General features: G+C 35.5%; 1 protein-coding gene across 8 annotated transcripts in view; it reads left to right on the top strand.

The window, feature by feature from the left end:
- FAM214A (family with sequence similarity 214 member A) overlaps positions 1–25,989 on the top strand; it is a 137,446-nt gene that overhangs the window by 85,294 nt on the left and 26,163 nt on the right. For 6 of the 8 annotated variants that reach the window (XR_005216461.1, XM_037833932.1, XM_037833933.1 and 3 more), the window contains 5 exons: positions 17,468–17,652; positions 18,809–19,008; positions 19,308–19,433; positions 20,207–22,052; positions 24,685–24,798. Coding sequence is in view for 7 of the 8 variants with exons in the window: in XM_037833932.1 (XP_037689860.1) it covers positions 17,468–17,652; positions 18,809–19,008; positions 19,308–19,433; positions 20,207–22,052; positions 24,685–24,798 (2,471 nt within the window). In the remaining variant the exon portion in view is untranslated. Of the gene's footprint in view, positions 1–4,712; positions 4,871–8,916; positions 12,005–17,467; positions 17,653–18,808; positions 19,009–19,307; positions 19,434–20,206; positions 22,053–24,684; positions 24,799–25,989 lie in introns of those variants that run through there. The other 2 variants (XM_037833935.1, XM_037833930.1) reach the window with 2 other exon arrangements.

The raw sequence follows: 25,989 nt of genomic DNA on the forward strand, positions 1-25,989 counted from the left end.
TTTACAGTACCATTACATAGTTGTACATTCATCACCTAAATCAATCCCTGACACCTTCATTAGCACACACACAAAAATAACAAGAATAATAATTAGAGTGAAAAAGAGCAATTGAAGTAAAAAAGAACACTATGTACCTTTGTCTGTTTGTTTGCTTCCCCTACTTTTCTACACATCCATCCATAAACTAGACAAAGTGGAGTTTGGTCCTTATGGCATTCCCAATCCCACTGTCACCCCTCATAAGCTACATTTTTATACAACTGTCTTCGAGATTCATGGGTTCTGGGTTGTAGTTTGATAGTTTCAGGTATCCACCACCAGCTACCCCAATTCTTTAGAACCTAAAAAGGGTTGTCTAAAGTGTGCATAAGAGTGCCCACCAGAGTGACCTCTCGGCTCCTTTTGGAGTCTCTCTGCCACTGAAGCTTATTTCATTTCCTTTCACATCCCCCTTTTGGTCAAGAAGATGTTCTCTGTCCCACGATGCCGGGTCTACATTCCTCCCCGGGAATCATATTCCACGTTGCCAGGGAGATTCACTCCCCTGGGTGTCTGATCCCACGTAGGGGGGAGGGCAGTGATTTCACCTTTCAAGTTGCCTTAGCTAGAGAGACAGGGCCACATCTGAGCAACAAAGAGGCATTCGGGAGGAGGCTCTTAGGCACAACCATAGGGAGGCCTAGCCTCTCCTTTGCAGCAACCGTCTTCCCAAGGGTAAAACTTATGGTAGAGGGCTCAACCCATCAAACCACCAGTCCCCTATGTCTGTGGTCATGTTAGCAACCAGGGAGGTGGGGTAGGCGAATACCCCTGCATTCTCCACAGGCTCCTAAAGGGGGCACTGCATCTTTTTTTTTCCTTGTTTTTTTTTTTTTTTTTTTAACTTTCCCTTCTTTTTTAAATCAACTGTATGAAAAAAAAGTTAAAAAGAAAACAAACATACAATAAAAGAACATTTCAAAGAGACCATAACAAGGGAGTAAGAAAAAGACAACTAACCTAAGATAACTGCTTAACTTCCAACATGTTCCTACTTTACCCCAAGAAAGTTACCTAATATAGCAACATTTCTGTGAACTTGCTCCTACTATATCCATCAGAAATTAACAGACCATAGTCATTCCTGGGCATCCCCAGAACGTTAAATAGCTTATCTGTTCTTCTTGGATTATTGTTCCCCCTTCCTTAATTGCTCTCTATTGCTAGTTCCCCTACATTCTACATTATAAACCATTTGTTTTACATTTTTCAAAGTTCACATTAGTGGTAGCATATAATATTTCTCTTTTTGTGCCTGGCTTATTTCGCTCAGCATTATGTCTTCAGGGTTCATCCATGTTGTCATATGTTTCACGAGATTGTTCCTTCTTACTGCCGCGTAGTATTCCATCGTGTGTATATACCACATTTTATTTATCCACTCATCTGTTGAAGGACATTTGGGTTGTTTCCATCTCTTGGCAATTGTGAATAATGCTGCTATGAACATTGGCGTGCAGATACCTGTTCATGTCACTGCTTTCCGATCTTCCGGGTATATACCGAGAAGTGCAATCGCTGGATCGAATGGTAACTCTATATCTAGTTTTCTAAGGAACTGCCAGACTGACTTCCAGAGTGGCTGAACCATTATACAGTCCCACCAACAGTGAATAAGAGTTCCAATTTCTCCACATCCCCTCCAGCATTTGTAGTTTCCTGTTTGTTTAATGACAGCCATTCTAACCGGTGTTAGATGGTATCTCATTGTGGTTTTAATTTGCATCTCTCTAATAGCTAGTGAAGCTGAACATTTTTTCATGTGTTTCTTGGCCATTTGTATTTCCTCTTCAGAGAACTGTCTTTTCATATCTTTTGCCTATTTGATAATTGGGCCGACTGTACTATTGTCATTGAGTTGTAGGATTTCTTTGTATATGCAAGATATCAGTCTATTGTCAGATACATGGTTTCCAAAAATTTTTTCCCATTGAGTTGGCTGCCTCTTTACCTTTTTGAGAAATTCCTTTGAGGTGCAGAAACTTCTAAGCTTGAGGAGTTCCCATTTATCTATTTTCTCTTTTGTTGCTTGTGCTTTGGGTGTAAAGTCTAGGAAGTGGCCACCTAATACAAGGTCTTGAAGATGTTTTCCTACATTATCTTCTAGGAGTTTTATGGTACTTTCTTTTATATTGAGATCTTTGGTCCGTTTTGAGTTAATTTTTGTGTAGGGGGTGAGGTAGGGGTCCTCTTTCATTCTTTTGGATATGGATATCCAACTCTCCCAGCCCCATTTGTTGAAAAGACCATTATGACTCAGTTCAGTGACTTTGGGGGCCTTATCAAAGATCAGTCGGCCATAGATCTGAGGGTCTATCTCCGAATTCTCAATTCGATTCCATTGATCTATATGTCTATCTTTGTGCCAGTACCATGCTGTTTTGGCAACTGTGGCTTTATAATAAGCTTCAAAGTCAGGGAGTGTAAGTCCTCCCACTTCGTTTTTCTTTTTTAGAGTGTCTTTAGCAATTCGAGGCATCTTCCCTTTCCAAATAAATTTGATAACTAGCTTTTCCAAGTCTGCAAAGTAGGTTGTTGGAATTTTGATTGGGATTGCATTGAATCTGTAGATGAGTTTGGGTAGAATTGACATCTTAATGACATTTAGCCTTCCTATCCATGAACATGGAATATTTTTCCATCTTTTAAGGTCCCCTTCTATTTCTTTTAGTAGAGTTATGTAGTTTTCTTTGTATAGGTCTTTTACATCTTTGGTTAAGTTGATTCCTAGGTACTTGATTTTTTTAGTTGCTATTGAAAATGGTATCTTTTTCTTGAGTGTCTCTTCAGTTTGTTCATTTCTAGCATATAGAAACATTACTGACTTATGTGCATTAACCTTGTATCCCGCTACTTTGCTAAATTTGTTTATTAGCTCTAGTAGCTGTATCGTCGATTTCTCAGGGTTTTCTAAATATAAGATCATATCATCTGCAAACAATGACAGTTTTACTTCTTCTTTTCCAATTTGGATGCCTTTTATTTCTTTGTCTTGCCGGATTGCCCTGGCTAGCACTTCCAGCACAATGTTGAATAACAGTGGTGACAGCGGGCATCCTTGTCTTGTTCCTGATCTTAGAGGGAAGGCTTTCAGTCTCTCACCATTGAGTACTATGCTGGCTGTGGGTTTTTCATATATGCTCTTTATCATGTTGAGGAAGTTTCCTTCAATTCCTACCTTTTGAAGTGTTTTTATCAAAAAGGGATGTTGGATTTTGTCAAATGCTTTTTCAGCATCTATTGAGATGATCAATTGATTTTTCCCTTTCGAGTTTTTAATGTGTTGTAATACATTGATTGTTTTTCTTATGTTGAACCATCCTTGCATGCCTGGAATAAACCCCACTTGGTCATGGTGTATGATTTTTTTAATGTGTCTTTGGATTCGATTTGCAAGTATTTTGTTGAGGATTTTTGCATCTATATTCATTAGGGAGATTGGCCGGTAGTTTTCCTTTTTTGTAGCATCTTTGCCTGGTTTGGGTATTAGATTGATGTTAGCTTCATAAAATGAGTTAGGTAGAGTTCCATTTTCTTCAATGTTTTGAAAGAGTTTGAGTAAGATTGGTGTCAGTTCTTTCTGGAAAGTTTGGTAGAATTCCCCTGTGAAGCCATCTGGCCCTGGGCATTTATTTGTGGGAAGATTTTTGATGACTGATTGGATCTCTTTGCTTGTGATGGGTTGGTTGAGGTCTTCTATTTCTTCTCTGGTCAGTCTAGGTTGTTCATATGTTTCCAGGAAATTGTCCATTTCCTCTACATTATCCAGTTTGTTGCCATACAGTTGTTCATAGTATCCTCTTATAATTTTTTTAATTTCTTCAGGATCTGCAGTTATGTCACCTTTTTCATTCATTATTTTGTTTATATGGGTCTTCTCTCTTTTTGATTTTGTCAGTCTAGCTAGGGGCTTGTCAATCTTGTTGATCTTCTCAAAGAACCAACTTTTGGTGATATTTATCCTCTCTATTGTTTTTTTGTTCTCTATGTCATTTATTTCTGCTTTAATCCTTGTTACTTCTTTTCTTCTACTTGGTTTAGGATTGGTTTGCTGTTCATTTTCTAGCTTCTTCAGTTGATCCATTAGTTCTTTGATTTTGGCTCTTTCTTCCTTTTTAATATATGCGTTTAGTGCTATAAATTTCCCCGTTAGCACTGCTTTTGCTGCATCCCATAGGTTTTGGTATGTTGTGTTCTCATTTTCATTCGTCTCTATATATTTAGCAATTTCTCTTGCTATTTCTTCTTTAACCCACTGATTGTTTAGGAGTGTGTTGTTTAACCTCCAGGTATTTGTGAATTTTCTAAGTCTCTGATGGTTATTGACTTCTAATTGTATTCCATTGTGGTCAGAGAATGTGCTTTGAATAATTTCAATCTTTTTAAATTTATTGAGGCTTGTTTTATGTCCCAGCATATGATCTATTCTGGAGAAAGTTCCGTGAGCACTAGAAAAGTATGTGTATCCTGGTGATTTGGGATGTAATGTCCTGTAGATGTCTGTTAAATCTAATTCATTTATGAGATTGTTTAGGTTTTCAATTTCCTTATTGGTCTTCTGTCTGGTTGATCTATCTATAGGAGAGAGTGATGTGTTGAAGTCTCCCACAATTATTGTGGAAACATCAATTGCTTCCTTTAGTTTTGCCAGTGTTTCTCTCATGTATTTTGTGGCACCTTGGTTGGGTGCATAGACATTTACGATTGTTATTTCTTCTTGCTGAATTGCCCCTTTTATTAGTACGTAGTGGCCTTCTTTGTCTCTCAAAACATCCCTGCATCCTTGGCTTCTACGGGACTAAATCACAAGATGCAAACAACATCCTAGGTAAGTGGTGGTAGTTGTACAGTTTTGGCATGGACTGGGTCTATTGCATATTTACTGACATTTACTTACCCCAAAAGCAAATATTGTGCTAATATGAAAGCAAAGAACTGTCTATTCACTTTCAAAATGAAAAATTTTGAGCTATGGGATTAACTGGGTAGCCATTGTGTTTTAGAACATTTTACTTTACTTGTATCAATTCACAGTATCTTAAAACTGGAAGGGATGTTTTACAGTTGGTGTAGTCGGACAATAGTTAAAGAAACCGAGAACACAAGACATTAATGTGGGGGAATGTAGGCCTGTGAATCACAGCTTGGTGCTTATAAATAGTGAGACCTGGGAAAGAATGAACTAATACTAATGCAGTAATTTCCAGATATTACTTTTCCACATGCATGCTGAAATTTTTTTTAAAACTATTTTTTTGTATGTGAGACAATATTGTAATAAGCTAAAATTTTTTGAAATTATGAAGCACATCATACAGAAAGTATATTTACATTAAAGTTTTAAGAGTAATAATAAAATGAGTTTTCACTTAGCTCCCCGGATTAGGAAACAGAACATTACCATTACCTCGTGTGCTGACTCCTGTGTGCCTCTCCTCAATTATATCCCTCTCAATCCCACTTGAAATATCCCCTCTTCTGAATTTTGCGTGGAATTGGACTCATGGGGGGTGGAGTTTTGAGAGAAAAACCTGATGATACTTGGAAATAAGTCCTCAAATCTCTGGCATTTTACATACATAGAAGACCTAGGTTTATAGCCTCATTTTTACCTTTATGTTGGTGTGTATCTCTGAGTAAGTCACTCTACCTCTCTGAATTCTAATTTCCTAATCTATGAATTAATGAAAACAATATGCTCTTGAAGGTTCTTTTGAACACTTTAATTCCCAAATTTTATATAAAATTCTGTAAAACATATATAAACAAACTTATCCCTTGTGTCTTTTTTTGCCCACAGAAGCTGCTTATTTTTCTTTGATGATAAAGGGGCCAAGCTTGGTTTTAATTAACTTTTAGTGTTTTTGAGTAAAGAAAACAGAACACTGAAACATTTTATTTATAAGCAGAATTAATTGTACAGTTTTTGCCAAGCATTATAAGGAAGGATAATGTAAGTTTTTACGTGGGGTATCCTCTTGTTCTTTCTGGAATTACATCATCTAGGCCTTATCCGTAATATCTAAATTGAGAGAGCTTTAAAAACTGGAGATATAAGGAAAGAAAGGAGTTATCTGTCCAATTATTTTAATACCAGAAATCCTTGAGGATGTGTCTGTTTGAGGTGCTTTCAAGAATCTATCTCCTAAATTGGGAAAGTAGCCTCTTGAGTTATTTTTTTTAAAATTCATTTTTATTGAGATATATTTACATATCATGCAGTCATACAAAGTGTACCTTCAGTTGTTCACAGTACCATTATATAGTTGTGTGTTCATCACCAGAATTAATTTTTGGACATTTTCATTACCACACACACAAAAATAATAAGAATAAAAATTAAAGTGAAAAAGAACAAAGTAAAAAAGAACGCTGGTGCCTTTTTTTTTGCCCCCATTTTTCTACTCATTCATCCATACACTGGACAAAGGGGAGTGTGGTCCATATGGCTTTCCTAATCACATTGTCACCCCTCTTAAGCTACATTTTTATACAACCATCTTCAAGATTCATGGGTTCTGGGTTATAGTTTACAGTTTCAGGTATTCAGCTTTTCCAGTTCATTAGAACCTAAACAGGGTTGTCTCCATTGTGCATAAGAGTGCCCAGCAGAGTGACCTCTCGGCTCCTATTGGAATCTCTCAGCCACTGAAACTTATTTCATTTCCTTTCACATCCCCCTTTTGGTCAAGATGATGTTCTCCATCCCACGATGCTGGGTCTAGATTCCTCCCCGGGAGTCATATTCCACGTTGCCAGGGCGATTCACTCCCCTGGGTGTCAGATCCCACGTAGGGGTGAGGGCAGTGATTTCACCTGCCAAGTTGGCTTAGCTAGAGAGAGAGGGCCACATCTGAGCAACAAAGTGTCATTCGAGAGGTGGCTCTTAGCACAATATAGGCAGGCCTAGCCTCTCCTTTGCAGCAACAGTCTTGCCAAGGGCAAGTCCTGTGGTACAGGGCTCAACCCATCAAACCACCAGTCCCCTATGTCTGTGAGCACATCAGCAGCCATCGATGTGGGGAAGGCTAACTCCCCTGCATTCTCCACTAGCTCCTCAAGGGGGCTCTGCATTTTTTTCATTGTTTTTTTTCTTTTTTAAAAAATTAACTATATATATATATAAATTATTTTAATATCAGAAATCCTCGAGGATGTGTCTGAGGAGTTTCAAAAATCTGTCTCCTACATTGGGAAAGTAGCCTCTTGAGTCATTTAAAAAAAAAACTGGTAACGCCTATATAACAAATTTTGGTGTTTAAACCATTTTAAAGTGCACAATTCAGTGATGTTAATTACTTTTACAATAGTGTGCTACCATCACCATAATCTACTAAGACATTTTCATCACCCAAAATAGAAATTCTACCAATTAAGCAGTAACTCCATTCCCCCTCCCCCTAGTCCCTGATAACCTCTAATCTACTTTCTGCCTTTATGAATTTGTGTTAACTAGATATTTCATATAAGTGGAATCATACAATATTTTGTTATTTTGTGTGTAGCTTATTTCACTTAGCATAATGTTTTCAAGGTTCATCCATATTGTAGCTTGTATCAGAAATTCATTCCTTTTTATGCTGAGTAGTATTCCATTATATGTATGTAACAGCTTTTGTTTATCCCTTCATCTCTTGATGAACATGGGTTTTCATCTTTTGACTACTGAGAATAATGCTGCAATGAACAATCGTGTACAAGTATCTTAAGTCCCTGTTTTCAGTACTTTGCAGTACATAGCTAAGAGTTCTTCAGTCATTTTTGTCCTAAATAAAAAAGTATGAGCAATCTGTAATTCATAATTGTTAAGGACTATTGGTAGTGGAAAGCTGGCTTACAGATGGTTTTCCCACTTACTGATAATGTGTGTGACCTTGGGCGAATTATTTTACAAATTTTGTTTTCTCATCTGTAAAACAGGGAAGAGACCTAAGTACAACTTTTTTTTTTTTTTAATTTAACAAATGCAGTGTGTCAGACAGTATTTTAACATTTTAACAAATAATCCTTGTAACTACCATTTAAAGGTGGATATTATTATTCTCCCCATTTAATAGATGAAAAAACTGAAACAGAAGTTATATAATTTATACAGGGCCATACATTTCAAAGAGCTAGAGTACTTTTTAAAAAACTAGTTTTTCAGATAGCACCTCAGGATATTACAATACTTTAATCATAATTTTGAATTTTAATTATCATTGTATAATATAAATACAGAACAGATATGGTTGAATTTAAACCATATACAAGCCTGGGAAGTTGCCTTTAAAAGTCAGTATGTAATAAGTTTGTTTACAGCTCACTAATCTTTTTCATAATAGAGTTGTTGTGGTTTGGTAAAGCTGTCGTTACGCAAAATACTATAAATGGATTGGCTTTTATAAAGGGGATATATTAGGTTTCAGATTTACAGTTCTAAGGCCATAAAAGTGTCCAAACCAAGGCATCAACAAGAGGATACCCTCACTGAAGAAAGGTTGATGTCATCCAAAACACCTCTGTCAGCTGGGAAGGCACGTGGCTGGCATCTGCTGATCCTTTGTTCCTGGGTTCTGGTTTCAGAATGGCTTTCTCCAAAATGTCTCTGGGCTTCTGTCTCTCTTAGCTTCTCTCTCTCAGCTCCTGTGCATCCTTGCTTGTTCTCCTAGGGTGTTTCTAAGCATCTGAGGGTCCTCTTTTAGCTTTTCCAGGGCAAACTCTGGGCTTAGCATCTCCAAATGTCTTTCTGTCTGCATCTCCAAGCATCTGGGTCTGTGTCGGCCCCTGAGCCCTCTTAAGGACTCCAGTAAACTATTCAAGACCCACCTTGGATGGGTGGGGTCACATCTCCATGGAAACAATCTAATCAAAAGATCACACCCATAATAAGTCTGCCCCCACTAGATTGCATTAAAGAACATAGTCTTTCCTGGGGTACATAACAGTTTCAAACTGGCACGAGAATGCTGAGAATTAAAAAACAAACAAACAGTTTTTTTCTAATTGGTTAGCAGTAACGTCTATTCAAGATACTACTCTGTAATCGAATATTTATGTGTAACTAATATTAATAAAATAGTGTACCTATAAACATTGCTCTCTCATTTGTAACCGCAGTCACTATTTTTAACACTTGGCACTACAGTCAACTCTGCCTCCTGTTCTCTGCTTAAAGACTCCACATGGCCTATGGAAAATGAGTTGCACTAGGAATCAAGAAGCCTGGATTTTAGTTTGCAATATACAAGTTTGTGCAAGAAAGTTGATGTCTTTGTACTTTATTTTCTCATCTGGAAATAAGGTAGATCTAAGATCCTTTACAATTCTCACTTAAAACACACACACATGCAACACACACCTTTGAGTTTGGAACACATAGTTAGAACCCAAAAATATTTCAATTAAGAGATATTTGTTCATGAAATACTAGGAATATTATTATAAAGGAATAATGGGATGGTTTAACTATAAAGCTGTTAATATAATGCTAAGTTTTACCTGAAGTGGTTTTATTTACAGCGATCTATCCTTTTGCTTTTTCATTACCTTTGTGACTAGTGTCCAAAGTTTGTGAGATTGTTGGTTGAAATTACCAGTACAGTTTGCCCATGGAAAAGAGTGACACCTACACAGAGGTAAAATTCATGACCTTAGGACTATGCACCACCCTGAGGAGACCATTCGTAGGCTAGACAGTTTATGCAGGTTCTAGGGAAGGGTACAAAGTAAATGAAAGATCAGTGGGGGAAGTAATTAGGAAAGGGCTCTTTTGTGGAAAAGATAATGAGTCAGGAAAGCTCTTCAGATAATTCTGGGTTGGTAGAAAGAGGAGGAAGGCATGCCTGATAAGCAGAAAAAAGAACGAACAAAGGCACAAGGTATGATATGAACAGGACATCACATAGAGAACATTTTAGCTGGAATGTAGAGACCATGTAGGGAACTGTGAAAAGATGAAATGATGCAAAAGTGGAGAAAGTTAATAGGAGACTTTAAGCAGGGTCACTTCAAGGAAACAAACTCACATTGGCCTCAGTGATTGATGCCTCCAGGAATTGTGCTGTGTACAGCTTGTACAGCTGGCTCTATGTGGTGACTCTTGCCCTGATGTCAGATGTACAAATTTACGTGACTCCAATAGATAGTTATGGAGTCAGTTAAAAAAAAAAAAAGACAAAAGAAAATCCTTTAAGCTGCGAGAAATGTGATGAAATGGCTTTTCAGGAAGATTAATCAGTACTGTGGTGCAAGACAAATAAGGAAGGGCCTTAAGTCCTAGATATTAGCTAAAAGTGTGTTGTAGTAATTCAAGCATAAAGTAATAAGAACCTAAAAAGAGTTTATATCCAAGAGAATTTAAAATAATAAATTAATAAGACTTAGTAATTGGATTTTAGGATCATGATGAAGGAGAATGCCCTCCCAACCCCCACTCCAATAACTGATAAGGAGAAGGAATTAGAACTTCCTTTATTCTAATTTGAGATTTGGAGACAATTCTGTATGAGTGATGATACTGTGTATTTAATACTTGTCTTGCATTTATAGAAAGGGCTATTAAGATACATGAATGGCCATTGTTGTAAGGGAGGACTGGGAAAGTTGACTTTTGTATTTATCTGCTATACCCTTCAGAATAATTGACAATCTATGTCACATCTGTCAAATCTTCCATCATTACTGTCTACTGAGATTGCTATTGTTAAAGTTGCCAATGATTTCTTTATGGTCAGTTCTCTTTTATATTTTATTAAACCTCACCAGTGTTTGATAGTGTTGACCATTCTCTCCTTGAAACATCTTTTTCTCTTGGCTTGCATGACACCATGATCGACTAATTATCCTCTCATGTCACTGCCAACTTTCACATCACCCTTTTTACTATTACGGCACAGCATTTCACCATCTTTAATTTTTCTTATTTGTTTTTGTTTTTCTCTCCCACTATTAGAAGATAAGCTCTAAGTCCCAGTGTATATGAAAGTGCCTGGCACATAATAGGTGTATAATAAATATTTGCCAAATAAATGAAGTTTGAATACCCACTTTCTGGCTATGTCAAGCAAGTCAGTCCAATTCTTTGAGCATTCCCACTTCCGCTAATTCTTAACATCCATTTTCAGATGCCTCTACTCCAATCCACATATGTTTCTTATATTTCAATATGAGGTTCTAGTTATTTAATTTTAAAAATTGTATTTTTAAAAAGCAAAAAAAAAGTTTCAAAGTGCTGAGTTCCAACTTTTCAATACTTGTATCAATATGCTGTTACTTAAATGTGACTTCACAAACTTCTGTAGTAAGCAACCAAATTGTGACCTACTCAAAGGATAGTAGGAGTTCTAAAAAGCAATAACTCCAAGTAATTAAAATATATGACACTAAGTAATGTTTTTATTTACACATTATTTTTCAGTTAATAGTCCTGATCGTTTATCTAACACCAGTCAGAGCATAGTAATTTATTTTAATTTAGTGTATGTGTTTTTGTGTGTTTACTATATAGGACTAATAATAGTTTTTTGAGAATTTTCTTGTTAGCAGCCCCCCAGGTTGTTTCTAGGCCTCTATTGCTATTTTATTCCATGGCATGAGGAGTGTGGTATCTTTCTACTGCCTTACAGCCTTTAGAAGTAAATTGAATCACATCTAGAGCATCCCAGTCATGGGAAAGATAATCTTCCATTCCCCTTAGAGCTTTGCAGTAACTCTGAACTATCTGGGTTTTTGTTCTAAATCAAGGATCCAGAGACATCAACAATGAACAAATATGGTGAATAATGGTTAAGAGGGAGAGAATGATTCTGGCCTTTCCCCTGCAGTTTCTTTGGGATTTTTTCAAAGTAGAGATTCATAGAACCTCAGGGTTGGAGTCATCAACCCATCTGCTTGATGTCTAAATCCTTTCAACTACACCCTGGCAAGTGTTTATCATCCTGTCTTTGAAAACTTCTAGTGATGAAGAATTTGTTCCTACCAAGTAAGTTACTTTCATCTATGGATCATTCCAATTGTCCAAAGTTTTCCCAATGGCTAAGTTACTAGCCTTATTCTTTGCTTCAGTAAACTCTGCTTTCTGGTGTTTTAGAGATTAACATTATCATACTTTTAACTATGCAAATTTTCTAATGACTACTATGATTCCATATTTTCATTTATTAAAATTCAGATACCCATAAATTTTTTGACAAATTCCTAAAACTTGTCATTATATAGACACATGCACTTAAGTAGAATTTTATATTTCATAATACCATTGTATAATCCATAGTATTCCTTGCAATATTTTATGTATCAGTTACATAGGTAACTAATAGATAGCTACTGTCTTCCTTGATTTTGTTTCCAAATTTTCATTTAAATGTTTAACATCCTGGCTAAGGAGTCATATATAACTTATTCACAGACAAAAACCATGGTTTTAGAGTTTATATAGTTTACTATCTGAGGAGGTAATTACCAAAACAACTAAATCTTTTTTTTTTAAATTCAGTTTTATTGAAATACATTCACACACCATATAATCATCCATGATATACAATCCACTGTCCACAGTATGATAACATAGTTATGCGTTCATCACCACAATCTATCTCTGAACATTTTCCTTACATCAGAAAGAACCAGAACAAGAATAAAAAATAAAAGTGAAAAAAGAACACCCAAATCATCCCCCCATCCCATCCCATTTGTCCTTTAGTTTTTATCCCCATTCCTCCACTCATCCATACACTAGATAAAGGGGGTGTGATCCACAAGGTCTTCACAATCACACTGTCACCCCTTGTAATCTACATTATTATATAATTGTCTTCAGGAGTCCAGACTGCTGGGTTGGAGTTTGGTAGTTTCAGGTATTTACTTCTAGCTATTCCAATACATTAAAGCCTAAGAGGTGTGATCTATATAGTGCATAAGAATGTCCACCAGAGTGACCTCTCGACTCCATTTGAAATCTCTCAGCCACTGAAACTATTTCGTCTCATTTTGCATCCCCCTTTTGGTCAAGAAGATACTCTCAGTCCCATGATACTGGGTCCACATTCATCCCCGGGAGTCATACTCTGCGTAAGCAACTGAATCTTAGTAAAATTTTATATTATTCAAAAATGTTTTCATAATTAGTTTTTATCACTTTAAGTGATTCCCAGTATGTGAATAAACCACTACCTGTTAGGAGTTTTGGAGATATAGTGTAGTTTTCCAGGCATAAGGGTAACAATTTAGTGAATCTTAGTAGCCCAAAAGACTAGACACACACTTCATCTCCTCTTTCATATATCCCCATAGTGCTCTCCCCTCCCCCCCATCCTTTGGATGATCTGATAATCTCGTAGTTTTCTGTAGCGCTCTCAGCAGCAAAAATACTTGTGTTCTTTTAGGATATGTACGGTGGTGATAGTTTATTTAAAAAGCAGTTTTAAGAGATGACTGAGGTAGGCGTGAAGAAAATTTCATAAAGGGAGTGAAGAGTTATTAGCCGGACTTTGGAACAGTGTTTCGGGAAATCATATACATCAGTGCTCTGGTTAGGGGCCTGTGAATGGGGCTTAGTCAATCCCAAGGCAGTGATGCAAAGGTGATGAGCTGAGTGTGTGATACAGTGGGAAGAGTTCTAGATTCAGATTTAAAAGAATTATGGAATGTTACAGAATTTAACATTTTAAAAGATGGTTTGATGATTTGAAAAGAGTACACTATGTAATGTTACATGGAAAAAAGCAGGATTAAAAACTATATGGTGTAAACCTAATTTTGTTTTTAAAAATTGAAAAAGTAGAAAAAGACTGCAAGGTTAATAGTAGATGTTTCTGGGAAAGGAGACTATGAGTTATTTTTATTTTTATCTTTTTTTGAATTTTATAAATTTCTCAGTAAATGTGTTACTTTTTAATCAGAAGAAAATTTTAATTTTGAGATTCATGTTTTTAGAAAGTTTTATTTTCCTCAATACTTATTCATAGAATAAAAGCAACAAAATTTTTTGTGTCTTCTGTAAAATTGTAACAATACATTATAGTTATTAGTCAAGTGCATTTGTTTACAAATAAGCCACTCAAAAAGCTTAAAAGGAACTGATTAATAGGGATGCAGAATTATCTCTCAGTAGGCTTCATGAAGGACTAGAACACTGTCAAAAATCAAGGAAACTACTTTCTTAAAAATTTTGTTTGGACAAGTATTCTCTTGCTTCTCTTTCACCATCTTCTTTTTTTCATTCTCTCCTTTACTGTCCCATGCCCAAGGCAGCCCTATGGCTACTGTATGGCACATAGTGTACATTGCCTCAGTTCAGGTCGTAGCAGGGACCAACTAACATCTCCGAATCTTAATTCCAGTGTCTGGGAAAAAGAATTTAGCTCAGCTTGGATCAGGTGCCCACTTTGATTCGATTGTGTTTGGTGGGGTTAAGAGACAATGTCACACAATTTAAACTAGACTGCCTGGGTGCACCATTAAGGATGGGGACAATGTACTTTATATTTTTCAAAGCTTTGTAATTACATAATCTTCCTAAAGTTCTTTCAGGTAACTAGGCAGATGCTACTTTCATTTTGGTGTGGAAAACATTAAGTAACTTGCCTTCAGTGATAAATCACTACTGTAGAAGCTTTCTTGCCCACCATCCTGTACCACATATCCCCACCCAACCACCTGTCTGTCCTCTCCTCTGTACTATCAGTTATTACAGTGTATTATAATATGTACTTAATTGTCTTGCCTACTAGTCAGAGGATTTATTTAGTGTAGGATCCATGTCTTATTTATATTTAACTTAGTGGAGGTATGACTCCTACCTCAGTCATCTCTTAAAACTTAGTGGAAAGTGTATGATGAATTGGATGAATTTACTGGGATTAAAACTTAGGTTTCTTGATTTTAAGTTCTAGACTTCAGCACCCAAGTATAGTAAGTAAATTCCACTTTTAGCCAATTTCCTTAATAATAGTTTGTATTCTTTGCAGTGATTTATAGAGTTGTGCTCTAATCTAGTGCTTCATAGGAAGCAATGAGAGAGAATCTCCATTTATATGGCTTGAATGATGCCAGAGTCACTGTAGGTTGTCTGATTGCTGGGCAGCCATAACCAGGCTGATAGATATTCCTTCTCAGCGGTGGTCCCTAAACTTTTCGTGAGTGAGAACCCCTGTTAAAGGTTAAAATTTCACAAACCCCACACAATAGTAGTTTTATTTTTAGTGTTCCTGATCATAATGATGTAAAGTTACTATTTATTCAGTGCTGCTTTAATATAAATTTATAGTTTAGTAGTCCCAATAATATGTATAGATTGTTTTTAAAAGTAGTAGCACCTATATATGAGACATAACTTGGGCTGCAGACAATTCTTGGTACTCACATGGAGGAGCTGACTTGTTGACATCACTCAGCATAGGAACCACTGCTCTGCCACAATTCTTAGCATTCTAAGATTATCTCACATGCCGTGTGGTCCATGGCAAGCCTGAACTAGCCTTGAAATACCACAGAACCACCAGGGAAAGGGATTAAATGGACTCCTTTTCATCTTTGCCTCCCTCTTTATGAAGGACACAATGATTTAACTCGGTGAGTTTAGGAGACCACAGGAAAGTTGAAAGTTGAGCCCTTCTTTTTTCTTCTTCCAGCTGGCGTATTACTATAAATTAGGGTTTCATTCCTGGAAACCAATTCTATACCATAAAAATACCAAGATATTTTATTAAAATATATGTTGATATTATTTTCATTTTAATTTATTGTATTTTTACAGACATACTAAAATATTTGTGAAAGCAAAATTTATAGCCATGATGAAACATGGCATGGGTGGTAGTGAAGGGCACAGATTCTGGAGCCAGACTGTCTGGGTTCACATCACAAGTTACTTAATCTCTCTATGCTTTTTTTTCTTCTCTGTAAAATAGTGGTAATGGTCCCCACCTTCTAGAGCTGCTCTGAGGATCAAATGAGTTAAAGTGTAGAAAGTACTTGGAACTGGCAATACCTGAAAATGATTGTTACCATCTAACTAGCGACTTCTAGTTCATGTATTATGAATGCAATTTTAGGGAAACTTTTTTCAATGGTCTTTTTAAAAGAACCAGTTCAATCAAATTCACTCAAAGCTCTCTAGGTTTCTTTTCCTCATTAAGCCTTCCTGAGGCTAGAAATAGGCATTCTTCATCATACCCTTCACAGCTATTAAAACTGGCTCCAGCTGTGTCCTTTCTATGCTTTATCTATAAATCCTCTACTTAAGCAGCACTTTTTTCTCACCCTCCCTTAAACATGTTTTATGTGTTGCCATTTTGATCATATTATTTACTTTGTTTGGAATGTCCATTCACCTTTTTTTTTTTTCCCTGGGATTCCTGGTATAAACTCGAAAGCACGTTATTCTCTAAACCACTCACTTTTATCAGCTCAACACCTATTTCTTTTGCAGAATTTTATCACTGTTGTCCGAAATCCTTATTTGGAATTTATTATATGCTACATTGTTCTGTTTTTGTTTTTGTTTTTTTAAAATCATCTCTAAATCATAAGGTCTTTGAGACTAGAACTATGTGCAGAACAGTTCTGTGTCTCCTTTTCACCTAATATACAGTACAGGAGGCACTTGAAATAATTGTTGCTTAATTGACAGGGATAAGAGAAAGCTTCTTTTTTTAGGATTGCACAAAATATTGGTGTGTGTATGTATGCAACAATTTTGTAAGTGAACTATGCTTAAAAAATCAGAATACTTAGGAATTTTTTTAATTACTACAGCTGAGTGAAAACAATTACAGGTTAGATTGTTTGGAACTGCATAGTAACCAGCAAATACACTTTATGTATTTTGCAAAATGGGCCTGCCTTCTTCTGGTGGATAATTAAAGCATTGTCTTCAAGTACTACTACTATATAGCAAAAGTAGAGAGGAGTCCCTGGCTATGAATGTCCACATCGCAAAGTTAGGGCTATGAGTGCAAGGAACTAGTTAAGGAGAGGATGGGAGAAATATGCAGTTGGATCTGCATCTTTTTCTAATATTTAATAACAGTATTAAACATCTTGGCTAAAAATATGACATTTTAAGGCATTTTAAACTTTTGGCTATTGGTGATGTTTCAAGTTTTAAAACCATTGTACTTATGATCCAAAAATATAATTACTATAGTATTGTAAATGTGTTCCTAAATCTTAGATGTCATTTTAACTGAAGTTTACATAAAAACAACTTTATGCCATAATTTTAACCACCTTTGTTTTAACTGGAATTGGAGTTCTCCATCTTTTCACTTCTCTGTCTAGTGAAACAAGTTTACTGCATTTTGATTGCCTCAGCTTTATTCTCTTTAACTGAATATACTTGAAAATGGAATGTGCCATTTTTTTTTTTAGGTGTATAAGATTAATTCTTACTAAGAGTACATTAAAGTGAGGACTCTTCTTTCCTTATTTTTTTAAATACCAGATACCCTAGATGAATATTTTGAATACGATGCAGAAGAGTTCTTGGTCTCTTTGGCTTTGCTAATCACAGAAGGACGAACACCTGAATGTTCTGTTAAAGGTCGTACGGAAAGTTTTCATTGCCCTCCAGCACAGTCCTGTTACCCAGTAACAACCAAACATGAATGTAGTGATAAGTTGGTCCAGGTGAGAGTCGTGGATTCAATGCTTATGATTTATCTTTTCTATAAATGAATTTAATTTCTGACATCACCTTCATTACTTCACATTTACAACTTTCAAATTTAAGTATTAAATTGGTTACAACCCTAATGCAAAAGCAGATGCAAAAAAAAAAAAAAAAAAAAAAAAATCCTAATCCAAGACCATAGCTAATGGTCTTGGCTCTTAAACAAGGCTCTTCATGGCACAGTTTGTAGGTCTGTTTTCAACAGGCAAATAGGTAGCCAATTTCATACTTGCCTCCTGTTCACACTCTAGACTGCCATTGCTGCTGTGATTAGCTTTCTTTATTTTTAGAGTCTCAGCATTGACCCATTCACTTTGTGTTCTTGGTCCATCCTGCAATTGGAAGAACTTTGCACCTATTATCCACCCTCAGTGTAAAGCTGAATTGCAGTGTGGAAGATTTTCTTCTCTAGTAACCATACATCAGAATCTTAGTTTAAGTTGAATTTGCTTTTGCTTTTGCTTTTAGGAAGTTAGATTATTTAGTAAATTAATGTTCATGAGTACTTCCCCCCACATTGACTAACTTCCCTCATGTTCCTGTTTTTTTTCAAATGGGGGATAATTTTTGCAATCATATTAATGTTTTTGTATAATGTTAAAACAAATTATTTGATGGCTAGTATATAATTTGCTTTAAAGATTTTTCTCCCAGTTAATAGTGTCTCAAATGTAATCCAAAATTCTAAACTCTAAAAATTTTGTCTGTTTTGAGTGCTTAATTGAAATGAATTTTTAATATTTTGGTTTTTAGACATACAGTCATTCTTTCTTCTGTAGTAATGATATAATTTAAAAACTAGGCAAGGCTAGGCTAACTCACAGGCTTGTCAGATGTTATGAGTGACAGCTCTTTTTCCATAAGATAGAGCTAAGGTATCCATTCTCCAGGAAAACTTGCACCGTAATATTGTATTACGATACCAATCCTTGTACTCACCAGGATTAATCCATTTATTTACTGAAGAAACTTAAATAGCCAAGCCTGAGCAAAGCTTTTCAATAAATGACTCATTTTTCATACAGATGCCTGCTCTACAGTTAGAATTTTTTAATTTAAATATAAAATTAGGTGGGTTACTGTGACATTTTGATTATATTCATTTTCTCTAAGTGTCGCCAAGCCAGAAGAACCAGGTCCGAGGTCACATTGTTGTGGAAGAATAACCTTCCAGTCATGGTGGAAGTGATGCTACTACCAGACTGCTGCTACGACGATGGGCCCACCACCGAAGGAATTGATCTAAATGATCCTGCAATTAAGCAAGATGCATTATTGTTAGAAAGATGGATCTTGGAGCCAGTTCCTCGACAGTAAGTTGTCAAACTTAGTTTGAGGCTATTCTTCTTCGGTAAATCGGGTTTTCCATAATTTTGTATAAATCAGTTTAATAATGTATCATGACTTTGAATACTTCTATACTTATGTAGTAAAACAACCTTTTCTTTGATATATTTAGATTTATGTGACTTTAAGTGACACTGGTAAGTACAATCTTATGCTCTTGAAAGTATACATCTTAAGCAATATGTTTATTTCAACTTCCGCCTTTCTAAAATGCCATCATTTTGTACGTGCTGACATTTAGATGATGTTCTGTTACTTCCTTTAGGAGCGGTGATCGATTTATTGAAGAGAAGACTCTTCTGTTGGCTGTCCGCTCATTTGTATTTTTTTCACAGTTAAGTGCTTGGCTGAGTGTTTCTCATGGTGCTATTCCACGAAATATTCTTTACAGGTATGTCTAGGGCAAGAAGAGGACAGTGCATATTCATCCATGTTGGTTAGCTGCTGAATGATATTTTGCCTTTTAAATTGTTTATTTTGTTCATTCCTAAATATAAATGGATAAAATTTTACTGTGGTTTTTCTCAAAACAAGTTAGAGAAATTTAGATGAGAATCAGTATGAATTTTGCTTGTTGAGTTACATTTGGTATAGAATAGTTTCCAGAAAACTTTAGACTTAACTTTAGAGAACCAAGAATGGACTTAGTCCTGCCATCATAAAGTGGAAAAACTTCAGGGGCTGTTGAATTTCCTTAACGATAGGCTTACTTTCATTTTTGCCACCTTGAAAAGTATTTAAAAAAAAAAACGGGCTTCTGAGCATCTGGCTAATTGTCTCTAGGCAGGTGTGGCCATGAGATAGAGAGAGTATCTCTTAATCACTTTACATAACAGAATTAGCTGAATCCATTTATTTAGTAGTAATACAGAGTGCATTTTTTTCTGTTTTGGCAAGTAATTTTTAACTATTATTTTCTTGTGTTTTATTGCTTAAATGGTCTGATATTCTTAAAAAGAAAATCATCTCTATTCCAACCATAATCTGTTATACTACTTATTTTGGTTTTATCAGAATGACATACATGGTAAAGCCTCAGTGGTAATTAATACAAACAAACAAAGACAAATATATGACTGCTATAAATTTTTTTTAAATGATATATAATATTTAGAATATAACTTTTCGAATCCATTGATTCAGTATTTTTCTGTCTGATTCCAGAATCAGTGCTGCTGATTTAGACCTACAGTGGAATTTTTCCCAGACTCCAACTGAACATGTGTTTCCTGTTCCCAACGTTTCTCACAATGTGGCTTTGAAAGTCAGCGTTCAGTCCTTGCCCAGACAATCTAATTACCCAGTTTTGACTTGTAGTATTCACACTAATATTGGACTTTATGAGAAAAAAATTCAAGAACATGAACTTAAAACCCGTCAGCACCATAATTCTAAAGAAGTAGAACAGAGTAGTACAAACAGTTCACAGCGTCTGTGTAGCAAACAAACTTGGACAATGGCATCTGATAGCGTATTACATGTAAAAAATGGCACAACTCCAGAATATACTGCAGCTGTCAAAAATGTCAAACTATATCCAAGCACTGGCAGTAAATCTGACTACGGTACATCGCAAGCCAATATTTTAGGCTTCAGTGGCTTAGGAGATATAAAGTCACATGAAACATCAGTGAGAACTTTAAAATCATTTTCATTGATCAATCCCAGTGTCTCTAGCCATCAGAGTTCCTGGCAGTCAGTTGGTGAGGCTAATCCTTTAATAGGCTCTTTAATTCAGGATCGACAAGAAGTTATTGCAAGAATTGCTCAGCATTTGATTCATTGTGATCCAAGCACTTCACATAATTCTGGACATTCATTTAATACACAAGAGTCTAGTTCATTTAATTCAAAACTTTTCCGGGTTTCACAGGAAAATGAAAATGTGAGGAAATACAAGGAAACTTCCTCCATTCCTTCTGGTAGTTCAGAATTTACCTCCTCAGAAGACACCAGTGAGAAAATTAAAGTAAAGCCAGAAATTTCTCGAAGCGAAACTTGTGTTTCTAATGGTCCTTATTCTCGGCAGTCCCTTGGTGAGACTAATCCTTTGATAGGCTCTTTACTCCAAGAGCGGCAAGATGTTATTGCAAGAATTGCACAACATTTGGAACACATTGATCCAACAGCATCACATATCCCCCGGCAGTCATTCAATGTGCATGATTCCAATTCATTTCCTTCTAAAGTGTTTAGGAATTTGTATGAAGACAAACATTTATTGGAGAAAAACAAGGATGATGCTTCTGTTTCCATTTCTAATGCAAAATTCTCCTTGACAGAAGACAGCAGAGAAGGCAAAAACCTAATATCTGATATATCTTTTAGTTCTCCTAAATGCAATAGTAAAGTGAAGTCCTCTTTGAAACCTCAAGTAAGAAGAAATCAGCCCCAGGAAAATCTTAGTGAAATTGTCCAAAAGACATTTCAGGAGACGCAGAATAAATCTACTAGTTTATCGACTTCCTCAAATATGTCTCATTGCAAAGAAAATAATTTAGATTTGACAAGCAGACTGCAAAATACATTTTCTGGATGTCAACTGAAGGAGCAAGAAAATAGCAATGGAATTGATAAACAGTATTCAGATTACAACAGTATTGACAAACAGATTTGCACAAGTAAATCTAACAAAAAAATAATAACAAATGAGAATTGTAATCCAGAATCTTTAAACAATCACCAGTTTGATCATTCAAAAAATATTGACTCTAAAATAAAAGTTACTATGTTGGAAATGTCCGGATATTTGCACAAACGTGAAAATAAATGCTCAAATAAAGATTTGAAAAGGCCCAAGACTTATGAACAAAATATACAACTTAATAGTACAGAAAGTTGTTACTATAATAAAGATAATGATGGTTTCAAATGCAAAAAGCCAGACCAATTAAAAAATGAACAGGAAAAAAATGAGCCAATTGATGAAAATTCTCAATACCGTTCCCAGAGAAAGGATATAAAAGACTCTTTATCTACATGTGAACAACTGAAAAATACAGCAGTTCTGGTAAGCAGCAGTTAATATTTCAAATATAATTCCCAACAATTTGTTTGAATTTTGTTCACAGGATGTCTAACTATAAATACTCAAAATGCTCACTATGGTTGGAACACATAGTCAAATATAATGAACCTTCTACAGAACTAGTATTACCATCCTTGCAAATAACCCATTCACTTAGAAAGGCTGCTGGCATCCAGGGTTCCCCTGTCACATGGGAAGGCACATGGCCGGCATCTGCTGGTCCTTCATTCCCAGGTTTCCTTGCTCTCAGCTCCTGGTTCCAGTGGCCTCCTCTCTGAGCTTCTGTAGGTCCTCTCTCAGCATCTCTGAGGATTTTCTCTCTAAAAACTCTCTCTGGGTGTTTCTGTCTCTCCACTTTCTCTTTTAACTACTAATATGGCAGTTATTTTTTTTTTTTCACCGTTTATTAGGTTTATTATTTAGATTGACTTCTGATCTATAGTTCTTCCTACTACCTTCAAATAATCAAGGACAGATTTGTGGACTGTCCAAATACTTGGTTTGAGTCCTTCCTATTGCCCTTCTTTGTTTATTTAGCACTTGTGAATAATGGCTAGAGAGTAAACAGGAATCAGAAATGAAACTCACATTAGCTTATTAGCAGCTCTTGTCTAGTAAAGCAGTGTGCTTATTGTACATGGAAATGGTCAACTAATGAATTTAGGAATATCTGTAGGGAAATCACTAGGCTAATTGTTCAGACCACCTAGGTTCTAGTCTTGGTTTCACGGTTTAGTCCTGGAGTGAGGTTGAGTGATATAACTTTAAAAAAGTCTCAGTCTCCTCAGTTTTAAAATAATAATGGTAATTCTTTTTTCTCTATCTCACAGAAATATTTTATATACCTTTAAAGCACTATATGAATACAAGATAGTTATTTCCATTTTATTTGACTTTCTACAAAACCATTTTTTAAGCTTCAAAAGTTATTAGGCTCAAATTTCTTTTTCTTCCTCATGTAGTATCATAATTTTCATCTGATTTATACAGAAAACTACTTCTTAACTGACTTAATCCAAATCTGAATGCCCTTGGTTAATCTTCTTTATCAACTAGATTAGTTTTGCTAGATATTAGTGTTTTCAAATCTAGCCCTGTTTCCAATTTATATTTTTCAGGAGACAATCTCAACTTTCTAACAAATGGGGTTTAATTAAATGATAGTTTCTAATTTCTTAAACCTTTAATTGTCACAAACCTGTATGTTGTCCCTAAGAATATTAGCTTTTCATGATCTTTTCTGGTACCTAATAAGGGAGGTTTACTCTTGCCAAGGTATACTTCAAGCCACCAAGAATCGCTTTTTCATAAATTCATTTTAGATATGCTCATATAGCATCTACTGTGTATCCAGTCACTCTTCTGAATGTTAACCTGTTGGCTCACTCAGTCCCCTCATGATCCTATGAAGTTAGGTGCTTTTGCTAATACCATTTACAAATGAGAACCTGAGGCCTAGATAGATTAAGTAACTTGTCCAAGGTCACAAAACTGGCAAATTGGTGATATCAGGACCCAGATTATTCTATTCTAATTTTTATTCATTTTTACATAAACTTTTGGGTATAAATCATCCAAATTCCTAAGAATTCATCTATTTCCTGTTTCACTTCAAAAACATGGTACTGTGACTGCGTTTTTTATTTTTAAATTCACAGTGTTTCTTATTTTTCTGCATCCTGCCCCACAAAATTATATTCTCTGAGAATGGCTCTTTATAGTGATGTAGCTTTATATTTTAGGATAATGTACTAATTTTTTTCTTCCTGTGAGTAGTTTTAATTTTCAAAATTCAAAAGAATCAAATCACTTATTAGATACTAGATCTAAGTATTTATAAACATGACCATATGTTGATAAGGCAACTGTATTTTGGACACTGTTCCGGTTTGCTAAAGCTGCCGAAAATGCAATATACCAGAAATTGATTGGCTTTTTTAAAGCCCGGAACACCTCTATCAGCTGGGATGTCACTTGGTTGGCATCTGCTAATCCTTTGCTCCTGGGTTGCATTGCTTTCAACTTCTGATTTCAGTGACTTTCTCCTTAAGCATCTCTGGGTCCTCACTTAGCTTCTCTGGGGCAAACTTTGGGCTTCATCTCTTAGCCTAGTATCTCCAAATATCTTTCTGTCTTCATCTCCAAGGGTCTGTATCTGTGTCAGTTCTAAGCTCTCTTGCTGTCTCCATGAGCTGTCTTAAGGATCCAGTAAATCAATCAAGCAAAGCCCACCTTGAATAGGCAGGGTCACACCTCCACAGAAATAAGCTAATCAAAAAGGACCCCACCCCCATAATTGGGTAGGTCACATCTCCATGGAAACAACCTAATCAAAAGATCCCAGCCATAATAGGTCTGTCCCCACAAGACTGCATTAAAGAACATGGCTTTTTATGGGGTACATAACAGATTCAAACCAGCACAGACACACTTTCTATAGAACATTTGAGTTTATTCAACATATTACAAAAAGTACCTTAGACAGTGTCTTCTAACTGGAAATATATATCATCAACCTCACCTTTAGGATTTAATACCTTAAAACATATTAGGAATGAATCTAAAGCCAAAAAATATGTAAATATTGCCACTAAAGTCTTAATTCTTTTCTTAGAATGTCCCACTGAAACAATCAAGTATGTGGCGAAAACATAATTTTCATTCCTTGGATGGAACCTCAACCAGGGCCTTCCATCCTCAAACTGGATTGCCTCTTCTTTCAAGTCCTGTGAGTATTTTTTTAAAAACTCTTATCTCATGTTTATAACTTGAAGAAACACATTTGAAATCCTTGCAAATAATTTTATTTATATTTTAATTCAAAAAATTTAAGTAAATTTTTAATAAATTTCTGATTGGAAAACATTTTATTTTTGATAACATAATTACCTGCTAGGGGATAATATGAAAAGAACACTAAAAATGAAAATGAAATTTAGTAAATTATAAAATTTCTCAAATTCCTTCTGTATAACATTTTAATTGTTATTATATGTAAAGAAAATACTTGGTGTCAAGTTTTATATAAATATATTTATATCTTAGTGTCGAGTTTTATATAAATATATTTATATCTTATTATCAGAACTGGTTAACACCACTAGCTGGGTCATCTGGAATCAATCATGACTGTCATACTTGGAGACCATGAACTGAATCATCTTACTCAGAGACTTAAAAATCTCCCATACATACTACATTTCCAATTAGATTTTTATTTGTTTACTTATTTCTTTTGCCGAAGTAAGTACTGCCTTTATAGTAATAACATTGAATGATTTTTAATCATATTTTTTTACTGTAACATATAACATATATACACGGAAGTGATAACTTTTCAAATATACTTTAACAAGTAGTTAGCATATTTCAAAGAATATTATGGGTTACAGTTCCACAGTTTCAGTTATTTCCTTATTGTGAAATATAATATATATACGAAGAGGTGATAGCTTTCAAATGTCCTATCCCACATTGGGGGAAGGGTGATAGATTTATTTGCAGAGTTAGGCTTAGAGAGAGAAAGTCCACATTTGAGCAACAAAAGAGATTCTCTAGAGGTGATTACTAGGCATAATTATAGGTGGGCTTAGCCTCCCCTTCACAACCGTAAGTTCCACCTGAGCAAGCCTCAAGATCGAGGGCTTGATTTATAAAGTAGGGGGTTCCTAAATTCACATAGCATATGTTATGTCCATGATAATCCATCCATATCTCACATTATCCTTACTTAGTTGTACAATCCTCATCATTGTCCATTTTAAACAATTCTCATGACCCAACATACCTCATAGCTCTTGTGAGCCCTTAATTATTTGTCCCTAATATTTGTGTGGTACTAGTATGGTATTCCTATTAATTATAGTCCCTAGTATGCAATAGGTAGATTTTTCCCATATACCCTTCTGTTTCCAACTCT

Source organism: Choloepus didactylus, chromosome 4 (genome assembly GCF_015220235.1).
Source record: "Choloepus didactylus isolate mChoDid1 chromosome 4, mChoDid1.pri, whole genome shotgun sequence".
Classification (NCBI taxonomy): Eukaryota; Metazoa; Chordata; class Mammalia; order Pilosa; family Megalonychidae; genus Choloepus; species Choloepus didactylus.